General features: G+C 40.9%; 1 protein-coding gene across 1 annotated transcript in view; it reads left to right on the top strand.

The window, feature by feature from the left end:
• Window positions 1–20,531, top strand: part of LOC147596723 (microtubule-associated protein 1B-like) — a 73,813-nt gene extending 53,282 nt beyond the window's left edge. Inside the window, exons 4-7 of the mRNA XM_086769510.1 lie at window positions 1,927–2,067; window positions 10,885–17,203; window positions 19,465–19,703; window positions 20,376–20,531. Coding sequence (XP_086625636.1) covers window positions 1,927–2,067; window positions 10,885–17,203; window positions 19,465–19,703; window positions 20,376–20,531 — 6,855 coding nt within the window. The remainder of the gene's footprint in view (window positions 1–1,926; window positions 2,068–10,884; window positions 17,204–19,464; window positions 19,704–20,375) is intronic.
• The last annotated feature ends 493 nt before the right edge of the window (window positions 20,532–21,024 follow it).

The following is a 21,024-nucleotide window of genomic DNA, read 5'->3' as shown; positions in this document are numbered from 1 at the left end:
ATACTGAAAACATTAGTTGTTCAGCAGAGATTTAGGTCAAGCCTTCTTGGCTCAGCCTCCCTGGTGTGAGAGGAATTGTTTAGAACAACTGATTGCTTAACAGTCAATATAAAAATTTGAAAGAATGGCTTGCTAGGACAGCTATGGTCATTATTTCATCTCCATGGAGATGGAATTTGGATGCAATATCTACATGTGGAGTTGTTCCAGATGAACTCTACTCATTTAATTTAATACTTGAATAGCCTTATTTTGGAATCACTATTCTGGTTTAACTTAATTCTCCCTGAACAGAGGAATTAATGCACTTAAAATTCATACCTCACCTTAATTTCAATTGATTTTTCAGTGTTGGACAAGACTTTTGAAATATTTGCTGTACTGAGTCTGGCTGGGATGGAGGTAACTTTCCCCATAGCAGCCCTCATAGTGCTGTAATTGTACCTAGAAAGGTGTCGATAACACGTCAGTGTTCTGGCTACTGCTGAGCAGTGCTCTCACAGCATCAAGGCTGTCTCTCCAACACCCCCACCTCAAAGGCCAGTAGGCTGGGGGTGGGCAAGAGATTGGGAGGGGACAGAGCCAGGACAGCTGACCCAAAGTGACCAAAGGGATATTCCATACCATATGACATCTGCTCAGCAATAAAAGCCAAGAGAGAGGAGGAGGGGGGAGCATTCGTTATTAAGGCATTTGTCTTCTGAAGCCACCGCTACGTGTACTGAGGCCCTACTTCCCAGGAAGTGACTGGACTTTGCCTGCTGATGGGAAGAAGAGAATAAACCTTTTTGTTTCCTTTGCTTCTGCGCGTGGCCCTTGCTTTTCCTTATTAAAGTGCCTTTATCTCAACCCATGAGTTTTTCCATCTTATTTTTTCACCCACCTTCCCCTGTCCTGCTGAGGAGGGGAGTGATAGAGTGGCTTGGTGGGCACTTGGCAGCCAGCCAAGGTCAACCCACTACATTTGCAAAATTTTCCTCAATAGTACAGAATCTTACAAAGGTTTTGTTTAGTTTTACTCTTCAATTTAAGTTACATTCAGCCAACAGAAGTATACTGAATATATGGATTTTTCTTAGCATGCAAGTAAATCTCCCTCTGGGGGGAAACATAAATTATTACTAGCTGTAGTGAGGGTCAAGTAAAGTAATGAGGATCTGATGCAGAAGTTTATTTCTCAGTAGCACACTCCTTTGAGCCATCAGGCATCTGCATAATTTATTACTGTGTATCGCAAAAGGTCTTGGGCTGGCACTTTAAAAAGTTATAGTGTCCACAGTTAGTGACATCATGAGATGTAAATGGTGCATGTAACTGTATCTGAGTGCTTGATTATGATTATGTTGAAACAGAAACATTCTTTATCTTGGTAGATGATTCAAGTTACAACAGAATGACAGTCTATATATGCTACTTGTGTGTGATTTGTGGGTGTTACTTTTTAGTGACATTTTTGCAACTGAATGACCAGTAATGCTGTACACTGGGAAAAGAAGATCAGCCTCCCAAAAACAGTCTGACACATGTAGTTGTCTCTCATTAGTAGGTGGGGCACAGTTGACCAAGGCTGTCCTGATAGAGTACTATTAAAATTCAACAAGTTATATACAATAAATGTATTTGTTCATTGAAAATATTATTTTTTTCATTCAAATTTTGTTCTCTTCTGCTCCTTGCTTTTTTTTCCCCCATATCATTAGTTTGGTTAATCCATCAGACTTTCTCTTTAATCACTTCTTGTGCTTCCTTTTTGCTCCTTTCTTGTTGTCTTTTGTAAACAGCACTATAACTTGAAAACATTTTGACAGATCTGGGAGACTGTTGTACAAAATATGTTTTAAATTAGATGAGATCAACTGTATATTCTCAGAGGAATGTACAAACATGTGGTAACTCCCATTATTGATGTGTTTCTCTCCACTCTAGGTGCGCTTAATGATCACAGATGCTGCAAGACACAAGCTCCTTGTACTAACTGGACAGTGCTTTGAAAACACAGGAGAACTCATTCTTCAGTCAGGGATCTTCTCCTTCCAGAACTTCATTGAGATCTTCACAGATCAAGAGGTGTGGTCAGAAAAGTGTCTTCCATACATTGTCATGTGATGGCACGGGTTTTTAGAAGACTAAAAATGGCCCTCTATGTTGTTAGAGTTAGCATTGGCTGACTAATGCTGATGCTTATTACTCTTCATTATAGACTGTATTTCAAGACGTATTTAATTTAGTTTTGATGTAAATTGTTTAACAAAGGAATTACATTTTAATTTGGAGAATTAAATTGTAACTTAGAGAAACAGAAAACCAAGGAACATTTTGACAATGGAAGGAGATAGTGTTGTGTTTAAAATATACAGCTTGTTTATCTAAGGTACACATACCAAGCAGTCAAATTGAATTTGACACCAGGTTCTTGCCTAGTGGCAGCTAAATAATAGGTGACATTAAATAAGACAGAGGCTAACTATTGGAATGGCTGTAGTTTTTTGCACCACCTACTTGCTTGGCTTCTTTACTGTAGCGTTTAAAATTTTGCTAGAGAAATCTGTAAACCTTGTGATTTTTACATACCAAAAATATAAGTATGAAGTGTACCAATTGTCATGGTTTAGCTACAGTCAGCAATCAAGTACCACACAGCTGCTCAATCACCCTTCCCCTCCCCAGGGGATGGGGGAGAGAATTGGGAAGAAAAGAAAACTCGTGGGTTGAGATAAAGGCAGTTTGCTAGGATAGCAAAAGAAAATATAATAAATATATATATGTAATAATGATAATAATATTAATAGAAAAAAGAAGAAGAAGAATTAAAAAAAAAAAAAACAACCAACCAAACAAGAACAACAAAGGATGCACAATTTCTCACCACCCGACGACCCAATGATTAATACAGCCTGGCCCAAGTAGCAACCATGGAATGAAAAAAAAACCTGTAAACAATCCCGGAACGATTCTGAACAGTGAACAGCGAGAGAGAGGAAAAAAAAGAGGCAGCTCACTGACTCACCCCCCCACTTATATATACTTATATACTTATATATACTTATATACTGAGTGTGATGTTTATGGCATGGAACACTCTCTTTGGCCAGTTTGGGTCAATTGTTCTGCCTGTCTCTCTCCCAGCTTCCTGCATCTGCACGTTAAGGAGACTTGGAAAGCCGGACAGGGTCCTTGGTCTCATTAACAACTCATATGGTCAGGGTGTTTATCAACATTCTTCACATACAAAATCCAAAACACATCAGCTACTGGGAGGAAAATTAACTCCATCCCTGCCGAAACCAGGACACCAATATTTAATGCTGTTTCTTTCATGACTTGTTATTTTGCTGTCTTACTTAATGTACTGTGTCTAAAAGCTCCCATAGGGCAGGAACCCATAGTAAACAAGCTGTCACACTTAATTTGGCTGCTGTGTAACAAATATATTTAAATAAACTACATAGTTGCATCTCTAGTATTTAGTTTCCGAGATTAATTAGGAGCATTTCAGTGGAGTGAGATTTGAAAGTTCAGCACTGAAAAAGCAAAGCTTGCATGAACTCCAGTGTGACCTTATTATATCGATTTGATCCTTTTCACAAAGCCTCTTTGTTCAACATATGGTTGTAAGGTTAGGGAAAGAACTGGATTCCTGCTCTCTGAAATGTGTGTGACACCTAAAAGTCACAGTTTGTAGTTGCTTTTCTGTGCAATTGCAAATCCAAGCTCCTTGCATCACTGGCTAATTGTAGAATCATAAAATCATAGTATCATAGAATATTTTGGGTTGGAAGGGACCTTTAAAGGTCATCCTATCCAACTCCCCTGCAAGGAGCAGGGAGATCTTCAACTAGATCAGGTTGCTCAGAGCCCTGATTAGTGACACATAATTACTTTATGACTATGTGCAAAGCTAGGGGCAAATCCTACCATTACATTTAGGAAGCCAAATCGTTGTTGTCTGGAAAGTAGAGCAGTGGTGGTTGGCTATGAGTTACAGCTGCCAAGGGATTGACGCAGTGGTGGATGTGCAGGGCGTACTCCCATGGTCTCTGAGTAAAGCACATTGGGCTTGTCTCTGCTGCTGGCAGCATGCTCATCAGCCAGCCAGCATGGCTATTTTAAAGGTTCGACTTCCAGCTTATCGTCTCTGAAACCTTGGGCTCCCACTGCTTCTAAAAGATTTCATATTTGCCATACTGCAGGCTGTGTATGTGACATTTTTTAAAAGGTCCCACTAATGGGACATTTTTAGGTGGTCTACAAGTTGGAAAAAAGATTAGAAAAAAATTCAATCTTTAATAATACTGATAGACCTTGGACTGCCCAGTCCTCCGAGTCAGAGAAACATGAGTGTGGGAACAGTGACTTTCCATTTGTGGACACTGAAATTGTAAAGGATTGGCTGTATCAGCTGAATGTTCACAAGTCCATGGGGTCAGCTGGGATTCATCCTGGTGTACTGAAGAAGCTAGTGGATGTTACAGCAGGACCCCTCTTGATCCTCTACCAAAGGTCTTGGGAGTCTGAGGAAGCCCCCACTGACTGGAAGATAGCCAACATCATTATTCCAATTCACAAAAAGGGCGTGAGGGAAGACCCAGGGAACTACAGACCTGTTAGTCTAACCTCAGTTCCTGGAAAAATTACAGGGAAGCTCATACTGGGTGCATTTAAAGAACAATGCAGTCCTCAGGCACAGTCAGCATGGGTTCACAAAGGGAAAGTCCTGTCTAATTGATTTGATATCCTTCCATGATAAGGTCACACAGCTAGTGGATGAAGGGAAGGCCATGGATGGAGTTTTTCTGGATTTTAGTAAGGCTTTTGATACCATCCCTCACAGCATCCTTCTGGACAAGTTGTCCAACTGTGGGATGAGCAGGTTCACAGTGTGCTGGGTGAAGAACTGGCTGAAGGGCAGAGCTCCAAGGGTTGTAGCGGAAGGGGCCACATCTGACCCCTCAGGGCTCAATTCTAGGGCCAGTTCTGTTCAATATATTTATCAACGAACTGGATGCAGGAGTTGAATGCACCATTAGCAAGTTTGCTGATGATACCAAACTGGGAGGTGCCATTGACTGTCTTGAGGGGCAAGAGGCCTTGCAGAGGGATCTGCATAGATTGGAGCATTGGGCAATCATTAACGGCATGATATTTAACAAGTCCAAATGCCAGATTCTGCACCTGGGATGGAGTAACGCCGGGCACAAGTATAGACTGAGAGAGGCGTGGCTGGAGAGCAGCCCTGCAGAAAGGGATCTGGGGGTCCTGGTTGACAGTAGGTTTAATATGAGTAGACATGTATTATGTGGAGTGGCTAAGGACTCTGGACCCATCTAGTTTGGAGAAAAGGAGACTGAGGGGCAACCTCATCGCTCTCTGCAGCTTCCTGAGGAGGGGAAGTGGAGAAGGAGGTGCTGATCTCTTCTCCCTGGGATCCAGTGATAGGACGCGTGGGAATGGTTCAAAGCTGTGCCAGAGGAGGTTCAGACTGGACACGAGGAAGCATTTCTTTACCGAGAGGGTGGTCAAACACTGGAACAGGCTTCCTGGAGAGGTGGTCGATGCCCCAAGCCTGTCAGTGTTTAAGAGGCATTTGGACAATGCCCTTAACAACATGCTTTAACTTTTGGTCAGCCCTGAAGTGGTCAGACATTTGGACTAGATGATCACTGTAGGTCCCTTCCAACTGAAATAGTCTAGTCTAGTCTACTCAATTCTATTCTGTTCTAAGAAAGGGCTAGAAAAAAGTGGTCAGTGATTTGTTAACTGGTGATTAGAAGAAAGAATTTCTGTGCTGTCCTGACCCATAAACATGTACGGTTTGAGTATTATGTTGGAATATACAATGACTATATAAATGATTACTTTTGAGTATACAATATATATACTTAATGGAGTATATGCTCCATTGAGTATTTACTGCTGTTGTGGTTTAGCCCTAGTCACCACACTGTTCCTTGCTCTCCCTCCCCCTCCCCAGCGGGATAGGGGAGAGAACTGGGAAGAAAGGAAAACTCGTGGGTTGAGATGAAGACAGTTTACTAGATGTCATATTTTAGCCCTGCTCAGAACCAGACTAGCAGTCTCTCTCTCACTGCCCCCGCCTTCCGAGGGAACAGGGAGACATAATATAAGAAAAAGGCTTGAGGTTTGAGATAAGGACAGGGAGAGATCCATGGGGTGCAGTCGCTCTGGAATGGCTGCCCCAGCACGGGCCCTCCATGGGCCATAGCCTCCTTCAGGCATCTGCCTACCCCAGCGTGGGGTCCTCCACGGGCTGCAGGGGGATCTCTGCTCCTCCGTGGGCCTTCATGGGCTGCAGGGGGACAGTCTGCTCCACCATGGTCTTCACCATGGGCTGCAGGGGGATCTTGGGCAGGAGCAGCATTACTCCTCCCCCTCCTTCTTCACTGCCCTTGGTGTCTGCAGCCATTCCTCTCACCAGAAATTCTTTACAACTGGCTCAGGCAGACACCTAGACACCTCTCAGATTCTCTCAGATCTCCTCTCCACTTCTTGCAGCTGGGCCAGGCCAAGTCTGTCCCAGTTGGCCACCCGGTGATAGGCCAGAGAGTGAGGGCCGCAAGGCCCACAAGGCTCGTGCCTCCCCCTCTCTGCACCCTGTGGAAAAACGACCCACGCTGGAGCAGTTTCACGAAGGACTGTAGCCCATGGGAGGGACCCCACGCTGGAGCAGGGGAGAAATGTGAGGAGTTCTTCCCCCAAGGAGGAAGGAGCGGCGTAAAGCAACATGTGATGAACTGACCGTAACCCCCATTCCCTCTTCCCCTCTGTGCCACTCAGTGTAGGGGGGAAGGAGGTCAAGATAATGTTAAGCCCGGGAAGAGGGAGGGTTGGGGGGAGGTTATCTTGTTCTCTTTCTCATTATCCTGCTTTGGTTTTAATAATAAAGAAATAGTTTTCCCCAAGTCGAGTCTGTTTTGCCCGTAACAGTAACTTTAAGGATCTCTCCCTGTCCTTATCTCAAATCTCGAGCCTTTTTCTTTATATTATCTCTCCCTGTTCCCTCAGAGGGTGGGGGGATGAGAGAGAGAGAGACTGCGTAGTCTGGTCCCGATCAGGGCTAAACTACGACACTAGAATAGCAAAGAAAAATGACAGTAATAACAAAATGTAGGGATACTGAAATATACAAAATGAATGATGCACAATTTCTCACCACCCGATGTCCCAATGACTGATACAGCCCGTCTCGAGCAACGATCATGGAAACAAAACCGAGCAGCAATCAAAGGAGCGAAAGGGAGCCATGCCCCTTAGCCAACCTCCGCTTATATACTGAGCGTGATGTTTATGGCATGGAACACTCTCTTTGGCCAGTTTGGGTCAATTGTTCTGTCTGTCTTTCTCCCAGCCTCCTACATCTGCACATTAGCGAGACTTGGAAAGCCGGACAGGGTCCTTGGTCTCATTAACAACTCATATGGTCAGGGTGTTTATCAACATTCTTCACATACAAAATCCAAAACACACCAGCTACTAAGAGGAAAATTAACTCCATCCCTGCTGAAACCAGGACAACTACAATGAGTATTGTAGTAAAGTTGGTATTTCTGGTCTCTGTCCATTTTTTTTCCACTGGACCAAACCTCAGCTATGGTCATGGGATGTACAGATATGATCTACCTCTGGAATAATTTTTCTCCAACAATTCATTTGCCTGCGCTACCAGTGGCTTAACACTGTCTGCATTATGTGTGCCAACTTTTAGGAGCAAAGAAAGTAAGAATTTAGGAGTATGAAACAGCAATCCAAATATGGTATAATATAAACTGGATAGGACTGACCCCAAACCTTGGCCCAGTATATTCATTAGTCCAGTATATTACCATATGATTTTTTTATATAGCCAGAAAATTTGCCCTACATGAGAAATGGTCTGAACTCAAGTTATCTCCTTATGTATGCAACAGACTTGGATTTATTCTTCCATAGGAAGTGATCTTTTACTACTTTTGTCTCTCCCTAATAATGTGTTTTCAACTCTGACCAGAAACACTGCATGAAGTAGTATGCTTGAGATCATAAATCTATTTCATAGCTGTGGTCTGTGCTGCCCCTCTTTTCTTGTTTCTGTGGTAAATAACAGGAATGATTCTGCTATTTTCCTTATCGTTCATCCTTTTCTACCTTTACTCCTTTTATTTTGTTTTTGCTTTGTTTTTTTCTTTGCTCTTTTTCAGACAAAGCCATGTCTGACATACGGGTGAGATTTATTTATACTTCTATCAAATGGTTTGAATACAAAGTAAGGTAAAAAAAGAAAGATAGAAATATGTATTTTCTGCTTTATTTAGATATTGGCTGGATTATTTTTGTTTAGATAAGAGCCACTATATCCCTGTTGCATTTTATTTTTGGTAAATGCTGAAAATAAGTTATGTAACACGAAGAAAGGAAGGAGGCATACACATACAGAGGCCCACAGAGATCTACTGCAATCAAATATCATTAATTTTTTATATATCCATTTCTTCTACTGATTCGACTTGCGGTCCAAGACATTCAAATTATTCAGCTATAGCCTAATCTATATCATCTTTATGAAAACTGTTCCTATAGCTTGAACTAACAATTGAGTCTCTGCAAAGAAGGTTGTGGTATTTTGTGTGATACTGTGTGGGCATATTTTGCACTGACATTTTATGTCTGAATTACTTCTTTAAAGTTTACATAATTTCATGGTCTTTTTGCTAAAAGCAAATAGAACAGAAATGGGCTACATTTAACCTAATTTTCTGTAGAAAAAAAAAGTCAAATGAAAGTATCTGTGGAATTGGAAGAAGGTATAAAATATATCATACTTTTTAATGTTTGTTTATGTACTAATCTGGAACCACCAAATATTGATTTTTAGTTCAGATTGGAAAAGAACAATAGCTCTTCATACTATGGTATAGAACTTTTTGTTTTCTATGCCTTTATTTCATTAGTTGGTTTTGGTACTAGCATGTTATCAAACACTGTCAAAATTAATGGAGTTATTCCAGATTTTGACTTTTGAAGTCCATCAGTTTAAAATCAAAATAACGATAAGGACCTTTTTAACCTTAACACTTATTTCTAGCTCTTTCTTTAGCCCTGGGTTTATTTTTTATTTATAAAACTATATATTAAAAAGCATTATAAATATATCATATTTTAGATAATATGATACAATATGTATTTTTATGTATATATTTGTCATGGTTTAATCCTAGCTGGCATCTAAGCCCCACACAGTCGCTCGCTCACTCCCCTCGCAGTGCTATGGAGGAGAGAATTGGAAGGGTAAAAGTGAGAAAGCTCGTGGGTTGAGCTAAAGACAGTTTAATACGGAAAGCAAAAGACACACACAAGCAAAGCAAAACAAGGAATTCATTCACTATTTCCCATCAGCAGGCAGATGTTCAGTCATCTCCAGGAAAGCAGGGCTCCATCATGTGTAGCGGTTACTTGGGAAGACAAACGCCATAACTCCAAACGTCACCCTCTTCCTTCTTCTTCCCCCAACTTTATATGCTGAGCATGACATCATAGAACCATAGAATAGTTTGGGTGGGAAGGGACCTTTAAAGGCCATCCAGTCCAACCCCCCTGCAAGGAGCAGGGACATCTCCAACCAGATCAGGTTGCTCAGAGCCCCGTCCAGCCTGGCCTGGAATGTTTCCAGGGATTGGGGCATCCACCACCTCTCTGGGCAACCTGGGCCAGTGTTTCACCACCCTCAGCGTAAAAAATGTCTTCCTTATATCTAGTCTGAATCTACCTCCCTCTACTTAAAAACCATTACCCTTTGTCCTATCGCAACAGGCCCTGCTGAAGAGTTTCTCCCCATCTTTCCTGTAGGCCCCCTTGAGGTACTGGAAGGCCTCTATAAGGTCTCCCCGGAGCCTTCCCTTCTCCAGGCTGAACTGGGATACCGCTTTAGTCGGTTGGGGTCAACTGTCTCAGCTGTGTCCCCTCCCAACTCCTTGTGCACCCCCAGCCTCCTCGCTGGCGGGGCGGGGTGAGGAGCAGAAGAGGCCTTGACTCTGTGTCAGTGCTGCTCAGCAATAGCTAAAACATCCCTGTGTTATCAACACTGTTTCCAGCACAAATCCAAAACAGAGCCCTATACTAGCTACTGTGAAAAAAATTAACTCTAACTCAGCCAAAACCAGCACAATATAATATATATAAATATATGTAGGTCAGAATCTCACAAATACAAAACTTGCAACTGTTTGGATTTTTAGTGGAATAAATAATTTCGTAGTGTTTTGGAAAACTGTCCTGCAGTCAGTCATGCTAAAGTGGAAGTCAGGAGCCAGCCTGAAGAAAGAACTGTAGTAATTATAGTGTCATGGAATACATCCTGTGTGAGGAGGGAGTGAGGAAGGCAACTGCCCCAGAAGGATGCTGGCCTCCTCTGGGCTGCAGTTATTCTCTGCCTGTTAAGAGGATATGTTGTTTCCCTTAGATATTTGACTGACTCTTCTGGAAATGGGGCAGGGGCAGCAGAGAGACTCATGAGCCAATGGCAGAGATAGTGGCAGCTCTGGCAGTGTTAGCCTCATAGTCCTCATCCCCTCTAAATATAAAAGCTTTTACTGTCCTCCTATAAAGGGGGGAGGATGAAAGGGGGAACCTTGGGGTACTTTCCTGCTGTGGACAATGAGGAAGGGACCTTTCCTCATAAGCTGTTCCTTTGTATTTAAAAAAATACAGTAGTAAACTAATTGTGCTAACAGGTTCCTTTAGCTTCTAGGATGAGTACTCAACAGTGCAGAATGAAAAAGCGAATGAAAAAGATTTTATCTATCTGATCAGGAAATATTATGTTCTGACATTAATTGTCATTTAAAAATGAATTTACATGCATCTTCTTGTGTTTTTGTTTTACAACCCTAGATTGGTGAATTATTGAGCACCACACACCCTGACAACAAAGCCAGCTTAACTCTTTTCTGCCCTGAGGAAGGAGACTGGAAAAATTCCAACCTTGACAGACACAACCTTCAAGACTTTATTAACATTAAACTCAACTCAGCTTCCATATTGCCCGAAATGGAAGGGCTCTCTGAATTCACAGAGTATCTGTCGGAATCAGTAGAAGTGCCATCACCCTTTGACATTTTGGAACCTCCAACTTCAGGAGGCTTCTTGAAACTCTCCAAACCCTGCTGTTATATTTTCCCGGGTGGAAGAGGAGACTCTGCGTTGTTTGCAGTGAATGGATTCAACATGCTTATCAATGGAGGATCCGAAAGAAAATCTTGCTTTTGGAAACTTATCCGGCACTTGGACAGGGTAGATTCCATTCTACTCACTCACATTGGAGATGATAATCTGCCAGGAATCAATAGCATGCTCCAGCGAAAGATAGCTGAATTAGAAGAGGAACAGTCCCAAGGGTCTACTACCAACAGCGACTGGATGAAAACTCTAATCTCACCTGATTTAGGAGTTGTATTCCTTAATGTACCTGAGAACCTGAAGAACCTGGATCCTAACTTTAGAATAAAAAGGAGTGTAGAAGAAGCTTGTTTTACTCTCCAGTATTTAAATAAATTGTCTATGAAACCAGAACCTCTTTTCAGAAATGTAGGAAATGCCGTTGACCCCATTATTTTATTTCAGAAAATGGGAGTTGGCAAACTTGAGATGTATGTGCTTAATCCTGTCAAAAATAGCAAAGAGATGCAATATTTTATGCAACAGTGGAGTGGTACCAGCAAAGATAAAGCTGAATTCCTTCTACCAAATGGCCAAGAGCTAGACATTCCATTATCCTATTTCACCTCTGTCTCATCCCTGATTGTGTGGCATCCAGCTAATCCTGCAGAAAAAATAATCCGAGTTCTGTTTCCTGGAAACAGCACACAATATAATATTCTAGAAGGACTAGAAAAACTCAAACACTTAGACTTCCTTAAACAACCAATGGTCACACAAAAAGACCTAACTGGGAACATTGCTAGTCCAGCTGTGAAACAAGCCAAGTTGAAACAACGAACAGACAGCAAGGAGAGTCTGAAGCCTGCTACAAAGACACCACCAAGCAAGCCTGTCAGAAAGGAATCTAAAGAAGAAACACTGGAGCCTGCAAAGCCTAGTCCAGCACTGGAAAAGCTTCAGAAATTGGAACGCAAAGAAAAAGTTCCAGTTAAAAAAGAGAAAACAGCAAAAGTGGAGACCAAAGCTATAGTGGCAGAAAAAGATGTAACAAGTAAAGAAGAACAATTAGTAACATCTGAAACTCCTGAAAAACAATCTACAGATGTAAAACAAAAAGTAACAAAGGAGAAACCAGTGAAAAAGGAAATCAAAGCAAAACCTGAAGAAAAGAAAGAGGAAAAAGAAAAACCAAAGAAAGAGATTTCTAAAAAAGAGGAGAAAACACCGATTAAAAAAGAGGAAAAACTCAAAAAAGAAGAGATCAAGCAAGAAGTTAAAAAAGAGGTGAAAAATGAAGAGCAGAAGGAAACTAAGAAGGAAGTAAAGAAAGAAGCTCCACTAAAGGATGCTAAAAAAGAAGGTAAAAAAGAAGAGAAGAAGGAAATTAGGAAGGAAGAAAAAGAAGCCAAAAAGAACATTAAAAAGGTTCCTAAAGAAACAAAGAAGACAGCTTCTCCTTCGACTGAAGTAAAAAAGCCAGCAGGAAAGCCTAAACCACATAAGAAGGAGGAAACTGCTAAAAAAGAAACAGTACCTGCTGGAAAGCCAAAGGAAAAAGGAAAGATTAAGATTGTGAAGAAGGAGATCAAAGTCAGTGGAGCACAAGCTGCCCTTGCAGCAGTTGGAGCCACTGCCACAATTGTAGCAGCTGCAGAAATTACAGCTAGTGGAAAGGAACTTGAAGTGGAGAGATCCCTTCTGTCTTCACCAGAGGATTTAACAAAGGATTTTGAGGAATTAAAAGCTGAAGAAGTAGAAACAATAAAAGAAACAAAACCTCAAGTTGCACTTATAGAGGACGAACTGCAACTCACTGGCACAGAACAAAAAGAGGCCTTTGAAGTCCAAAAAGAAAAATTAGATAATGAAGGACCTACCAAGTCCTCTGATAAAGGCATAACTACCACAGAGGCTGAGGGTGAGTGTGAACAATCACCCGAACAATTGGAACCTGTTGAAAAGCATAGGGTTGATGACAATGAAAAGTTTGAAGATGAGGGAACTGGCTTGGAAGAATCATATGAAGCAGGAGATTATGAGGAAAAGGCAGAGACAGAAGAAGCTGAAGAACAAGATGAAGATGAGGAAGAAAATACACCACTGGACACCACGAAACCATATATGGAGGAAGCAAGAAAAACAGAAAAGAGTTTAGAAGAAATAATGGCTGAAGTAGATGCTAACATTAAAGCTGAAAAATATATTGAAAAGGTAGATCATGAGGCATCAGATGAATGGGCTGGGGAAGACAGGGAAGAAGCAGTAGAAAAGGCAGAAACTGAAGAGACTGAAGAAGAGGAGGAAGACAAAGCAGAAGACATCAGAGATGAAGAGGAGACTGAAAAAATAGAAGCTGAAGAAGATTATGTGATGACTGTTGTAGACAAAGCTGCAGAAACTGGTGAAGTTGAAGATAAATATGGGCTACTCATAGTTACACCAACAAAACATTCAGAGCCTCAGTCTCCAGCAGTTGAACTGGCCTCTTCTATCCATGATGAAACATTACCTGGTGATTCAGAAAGTGAAGCCACTGTTTCTGATGAAGAAGATAGAGAAGATCAACCTGAGGAATTCACTGCTACTTCAGGTTATACACAGTCTACCATCGAAATATCCAGTGAAGCAACTCCAATGGATGAAATGTCTACACCTCGGGATGTCATGAGTGATGAAACTAACAATGAAGAAAGTGAGTCACCTTCTCAGGAGTATATGAACATTACCAAGTATGAGACATCACTGTACTCTCAAGAATTTACTAAACCTAAACTTATTCCAGTTCCAAATGCTTTTAATGGATTATCAGATGGATCCAAAACAGAAGCCACAGAAGGTAAAGACTATAGTGCCTCAGCTTCTACCATCTCACCACCTTCTTCATTAGAGGAAGACAAATTCTGCAAATCTGCATTCCAAGATGTATATTGGGAAAAAGGAAGTGAAATCCAAGGCACTGCCAAATTAGAAATAAAAGAACTCTATCCAGAAGATGGTGGAAAACGTAGTCCAGCCAAGAGTCCAGCTGAGAGTTTGTCCCCTCCATCACCCGTTGCCAAAACACCACTGAGTGAACATAGTGTGAACTTTTTGCTCACTCCCAATGAGATCAAGGTCTCAGCCGAGCCTGTCCCCATTGCTACATTGCCTGATGTACATCAAGAAGTTGCCAAAGAGCGCTGTACAAGCCCTGAAGACAAAACATTAGAAGTAGCATCTCCCTCACAGTCTACTGCTGGTAGTGCTGGCCACACACCTTATTATCAGTCTCCTACTGATGAAAAATCCAGTCAGCTTCCCTCTGAAACCAGTGAAAAGTCAACAGAAGCTCCTGTTAGCTTTCAACTTAGTGGAGTCAAAGATGAGCCTGCAAAACCCAGAAGAAGCCCTATGGATGAGCCTGTGCCAGATTCAGAATCTCCTATTGAAAAGGTTCTCTCACCTCTACGAAGTCCACCACTGATAGGTTCAGAAACCACTTGTGATATGTTTTTGAGTGCTGATGTAAAGTCTTCCACCAGAGATTATGAAAGTCCTTCTGAGGGGAAACTTGAAAAAGAAAAATCACCTGTTCAGATGAGCCCAGCTTCTGAAGCCAGCTCTGTGGGTCTTTTCCAAGAAAAACAAGATGAAAAAAGCATGGAGTTTATGGTAATTAAGGGAGGCTTAATCCTAGAAAGGAAAATGGAGGATACAGAACCCAGCAGCTCCCAGTCTTCACTGGTCTTGGATGAGCAGAAGTTAGCAGCTGATCTCTCACCTACTCAAATAGATATCGGTCAGTTCGGTTCCTTAAAAGAAGACACCAAAATGTCAATTTCTGAAGGCACTGTTTCTGACAAGTCTGCAACTCCAGTTGATGAGGCTGTAGCAGAAGACACCTATTCCCATATAGAAGGAGTAGCTTCTGTCTCTACAGCATCTGTTGCTACTAGTTCATTTCCAGAACCAACTACTGATGATGTATCTCCTTCTTTGCATGCTGAGGTTGGATCCCCCCACTCTACTGAAGTTGATGATTCCCTTTCAGTGTCAGTTGTACAAACACCAACAACATTTCAGGAAACAGACATGTCTCCATCTAAGGAAGAGTGCCCAAGGCCCATGTCAATTTCTCCGCCAGATTTCTCACCTAAAACTGCAAAATCAAGAACCCCGGTGCACGATCACAGATCTCCTGAGCAGTCAACTATGTCAGTAGAATTTGGTCAGAGGTCGCCTGAGCAGTCTTTAGCAATGGACTTTAGTAGGCAATCTCCAGACTATCCTGCTGTAGGCACTAGTATACACCATATATCTGAAAATGGACCGACAGAAGTAGATTATAGACCTTCAGATATACAAGAGCCTACTTTTGCACGGAAGATTTCCCCTGTGGAGCAGTCATCTTACTCTCAGGAGAAGGATATTTCAGAAATTATTTCAATTTCTCAAATTGAAGCTTCATCCTCAACTTCATCAGCTCATACACCTTCCCAGTTAACTTCACCATTGCCAGAAGAAACTTTTTCAGGTGCTGTTCCACCCAGAGATATTTCACTACATTCTTCTTTTACCTCAGAAAAGGTGCAGAGCCTAGGAGAAAAGCTGTCACCAAAGTCTGACCTATCTCCATTAACTCCAAGGGAATCTTCTCCTCTGTACTCTCATAGTTTTCCAGATTCACCTCCTGCAATCACAGAAGTGGTGTCAGCTAGTCACACATCTTCGTTGTCACTGCAGGTGTCCTCTGTCAAAACATTTGGTTACCAGGAACCCCTAACAAAGTACAGTCCAGAACTTTTAATCAGCCCAGAAAAAGAAAATTCAGAGAAAAACAACAGATCGCCAGAAGAATGTAGTTATTCTTACAAGGCCACAGAGAAAACTACTAGGTCACCAGAGGATATTAGCTACTCCTATGAGGCAGTTGCAAAATCTAGATCACCTCAGGCCACAGATTATTCCTATGCGATAACAGGGAAAGCTACTAGGTCACCTGAGATGACAAGAAAAATGATGAGGTCACCAGGAGTCACAGATTATGCCTATGAGATAATTGGGAAAACCACCAAATCACTTGAGGTCACAGATTATTCCTATGAGAGAATTGGGAAAGCTACCAAATCACCCGATGCTATGGATTACTCCTATGAGACAACAGGGAAAGCCACCAGCTCACCTGAAGCCACAGATTACTCATTTGAGACAACTGGGAAAACCACCAGGTCATCTGAAGCTACTAGCTATTCCTATGAAGCAAGTGCACATTTTACTCCAGGAAAATCATTAGCAGAATCCCGTCAAGATGTTGACTTATGCCTTGTGTCCTCCTGTGAATATAAACATCCTAAACCTGAACTTTCACCCTCTTTTATCAACCCAAATCCCCTTGAGTGGTTTACAAGTGAAGAACAGTCTCAAGATCAAGAGAAGCCATTACCTCAATCTGGGGGAGCCCAGACACCTTCTGGGGGAAAGCAGCAAGGGCGACAGTGTGACGAAACCCCTCCCACATCTCTGAGCGAGTCTGTCCCATCTCAGACTGATTCGGATGTTCCCCCTGAGACTGAGGAATGCCCTTCCATTACTGCAGATGCTAACATTGACTCAGAAGATGAGTCAGAAATCATTCCAACAGACAAGACAATTACGTACAAACAAATTGACCCGCCACCTGTCCCGATGAAAGATCACAGCCCTTCCCCTAGGCACCCTGATGTCTCCATGGTTGATCCAGAGACGTTGCCCATTGATCAGAATTTGGGTAAACCTTTGAAGAAGGACCTCAAAGAAAAAACAAAGATAAAAAAACAGAGTACTAAGACCAAGTTGTCTTCTCCTGTTAAAAAAAGTGATGGTAAATCAAAACAAGTGACTTCACCAAAACCAGCTGTAAAAGAATCTTTAGACAAAATTTCCAAAACAGTTTCTCCAAAAAAGGAGTCTGTGGAGAAGACAACCAAAAATATCGCTAATCCAGAAGTAAAGTCTCGAGTGGAAGAGAAAGATAAGGACACCAAAAATGCAGCAAATACAACAACGTCCAAGTCAGCAAAGACTACAACCACAGGTAAAGACAGATAGGAGTTCCCTAATGTTAAGATTTTCTAAGTTGTTGCAGTGAAGTTAGGTTGCCTTTATATTGGTTGAGAATGTGTTTTGTAGCAAACCCCCAAAGAAAGTCCATGTTTTAAATATAAATTTGTCATGTTAAGGCCACATTTAAATGAATGAAATTCACTGAATTAATTTTTGCAATCTGAGAAACTTGATGTGTCAGTTTGCTCAGATGTAAAGAATTTGAGAGAGTACATCAAATATAAAAAACTTAATACTAGCTGTCTGAATTGTTAACAACTAATAGAATTAAAAGTACCACTTTTGTAGGTGAAGTGAAAGTAGTTGTAAAGTAAACCAGTTTATTCATTATAAGAATCATGTAGGTACAATGCTCTGAACATTAAATAATGCAATTTAATATTGTGAGAGGCAAAGTTACTATCAGACATTGGATGTTTTTATTACTTTGCTGGATTAACTTTTAAAATATTATTTTTAAAAAGTGATAACAATAGTAAGAGTACTTTCAGTGAGCTGAGCATATATATCACATAATCCAGTTAAAGTCTTATGCCATCAGTGATGACTAAACATACAGAAAATTAATGTCATTTTGAATGACTGTTGTGTATTCTAAGTAGTAATAAAATATGAATTAGATTACTGAAGGGGACATTGTGCTAATATGTGGTATCTGGCAGATCATGTTAGAGAGCGTTTTGGGGATACTGATTTTGCTGTTGTCAGGACTGATGTTCTACTGAAAGCTTTTTACAAGGACCAGGTCTAGGATTCAGTACAAGCAAACCAGCATTCAGCTATCTGTAGCTTCCCCATTTTAAGTGATTTGGTGCTCCTTTCTTACACCATCATTTACATGTCTCTGTTAGTAGATACTTTTTAAAGCAGAAGTACAGTTCCTCATGCTGTACATTTCTCCAGCACTTTAGCTTTATATTAGAGACTTCTTCCTTGAAGCATACTTCTCAGATATATGCTAGAGCTGAAGACAAGACTCTATTTGATAATGACATTTAAGTGTAAAATGTAATGTCTAATATTTTATCCAATGTCAGTATCCACAATTCAAAAAGATGCATCACAGACTTTTTATGATGAAAGATGATAAAAGATTTTGTAACATACCCAATATTTTAAAACCCTCTAATTCAGGAAATCTTATAATATTATGATGCTTATTTGGCATATTGCTGTATGATAAACAGCAGGTCATATTAGACAATTGTATTGGACTTTCCTGGCTTTACAATATGTGATCCTAAATAGAGCGTCTTGATCAGATAATTTAGTTTACCAAACTTCATCCTCTGTAACATCATGAGAAGGTCGATAAAACATAAATGGTGATCATTTTGCTACAATTACTAGTTGAATCCTGATCGTCAGTTCACACCGTGATCCAGTGGGTAGCAAAAACAGGGGTTTTTGGTAGTATTTTTAATGTGTTTAAACTTTGAACTTCTTTTGACTGAACCTTAGAACAGATACCACACTATGTATAGCAGCAAAAACATGCTTCCCTCTACTTTTTGTAATAAGTGGCTAGTTTATGTATGTAAATAAGGATCCAGCAGGCAAATAAACACTTGTTCTCAGTTTCCTGAAGTAATTGCTTTAGGAAGTTTCTCTATTCTCCCAAGTTCCTCTTTGCTGCTCTTTCTGCTCGCATGTAGTAGCTTCCTGATACACCTGTAAGACATATCAACAGCTACTGATAAGCATATCAACAGCTACTATGTCTTGGTATGTTCTGATACCCTAGATCTCAGGACCACTTCTGCATGGCTCCCTGTGTGACCTTAGCTTTTATAATCATGCATACCTGAGATTTTAAAAAAGCTGTACTTCTTAACTTGGAAAATAACACTGCCATTTATTGAATGGTAATTCAGTAATCACAGCCCTGTGTAGTAATTGTTGGTTAATAGTAGTATATTACTGAGAAAGATTCAGTCAAACATTGGCTATGCGGTAGTGAGTTTTTATTGTATTATATAATTAGTTGCTTTTATTCATTTTTTTTTCCTCCCAGTAGAATTGTAATTGGTGTACAACAAAGCTGGAACATGTAATTAGATGTAGGATGGCAATGTCATAATTGTTTCAGGGACACAGAAGTACAATTGCAGCTATGTAATGCTTAATCAACACTAGCAATTTTAAGAATATAATCTCAACATTTATAATAGTAATTAATAAATGCATGTTTTTAACCAATCTGTGATATATTATTTTGTTTGATTTCCAAAGGACCTGGGAATAGTAAGTCAGCAAAATCTACAGTAGTGCCTCCAGGACCTCCGGTGTATTTGGATCTGGTGTACATTCCCAACCACAGCAATAGCAAGAATGTCAATGTTGAGTTTTTCAAGAGGGTGCGGTCATCCTACTATGTGGTGAGTGGGAACGATTCTGCAGCCGAGGAGCCAAGCAGGGCTGTTCTGGACTCCCTGCTGGAGGGCAAGGCCCAGTGGGAGACTAACATGCAGGTAGGCTCTTTACTAGTACTTCTACATGGAAATTTAATTTTCTCTGGCAATCAACTACAGAAATCCAGAGCATGTCTGGAGTGGGCAGCGGCTGCTGGGGACAGGAGTTCCCAGCCTGGGCACCATGTTTCACCAGTGATGTGAGAGGACACCCAAGTGAAGCACAGAGCTGCACCATACTCAACTGCTCCCCCATTTCTGGCCCTTCTGACCTATCTCTGGAGAATAAACCAGTTGGGAATTGTTTTGTAGGGCCATTTGGCTATTTCATCTTATTGCTGTACCATATATGATCCAACTTTGGTAACCTTGCAGTTTGTAAGTAGGAAGGAAAAGTGAATGTTTCATGGTTTATATAGTAATCACATACACTTGGAAAGTTAATGTGCCTTTCCAACATGATAAATAAGTAAATAAAATATTTGGCCATAATCTGAAGAGCTATCAGTGCAGACTACAGACTGCTACTTCTCTGGAAAGTTGCATCTCAGCACCTTAGAGAACTACGGTTTTATCTTATCTACATGTTTGTTTATTTCATTTTATCCATCCATTTATTTATGTATTTATTGCATAAAGATCCACTCGTTGGCCAGGACTTCTTACAAAGATTTTTTTTTTTTTATCACCTGTTTCTGTTGTCCTCAGGAGTTCTCCTGTTTTGTGTTACAGGTGACCTTAATCCCAACCCATGACTCAGAAGTGATGAGAGACTGGTACCAGGAGACCCATGAGAAACAGCAGGACCTCAACATCATGGTTTTGGCAAGCAGCAGCACTGTTGTTATGCAAGATGAATCTTTTCCCGCATGCAAGATTGAACTGTAAGAACGAGACCATGCACCACAAGATTTAACTTTGTTTCTAGGAAGTCTTCAGTTTGAAAACACCTTTTCTAAAAATTCAACTCATCTATTTTGACTGCTGAACTGTATACCTGCAAAATGCTATACTGTATCACGGTGATGCAAGTCACTAATATTTTTCAGTCTTTGCTGATTGCTAAGGGAAATAACAGTATTCCCATAGTAGGGTTCAAATTACTGCGAAAATACAGATCCAGTTTCATTTCCGCTGAACATTTGGAAACCATGTACTAGCAACCCCAATTGACTTCTGCCAGGTAGAAGAAGAACTGAATTCTGCCCTCTAAAGAAACACAAAGAGAGAGAAAGAGAGAGAGAGGAGTAGGAGGAGAAAGTAACAAAGAATTAGATCTCCAGTAGTCTCATGGCAATAGCTGTATTGCTTACTGCAATTTGTTTATGTACTCACATGAAAAGGAGGTTTTAAATTTGTATCAATCTGAGCTATCACAAAG

Source organism: Chlamydotis macqueenii, chromosome W, assembly GCF_036417535.1.
Source record: "Chlamydotis macqueenii isolate bChlMac1 chromosome W, bChlMac1.mat, whole genome shotgun sequence".
Classification (NCBI taxonomy): domain Eukaryota; kingdom Metazoa; phylum Chordata; class Aves; order Otidiformes; family Otididae; genus Chlamydotis; species Chlamydotis macqueenii.
This window is presented reverse-complemented; position numbering and strand designations above follow the sequence as displayed.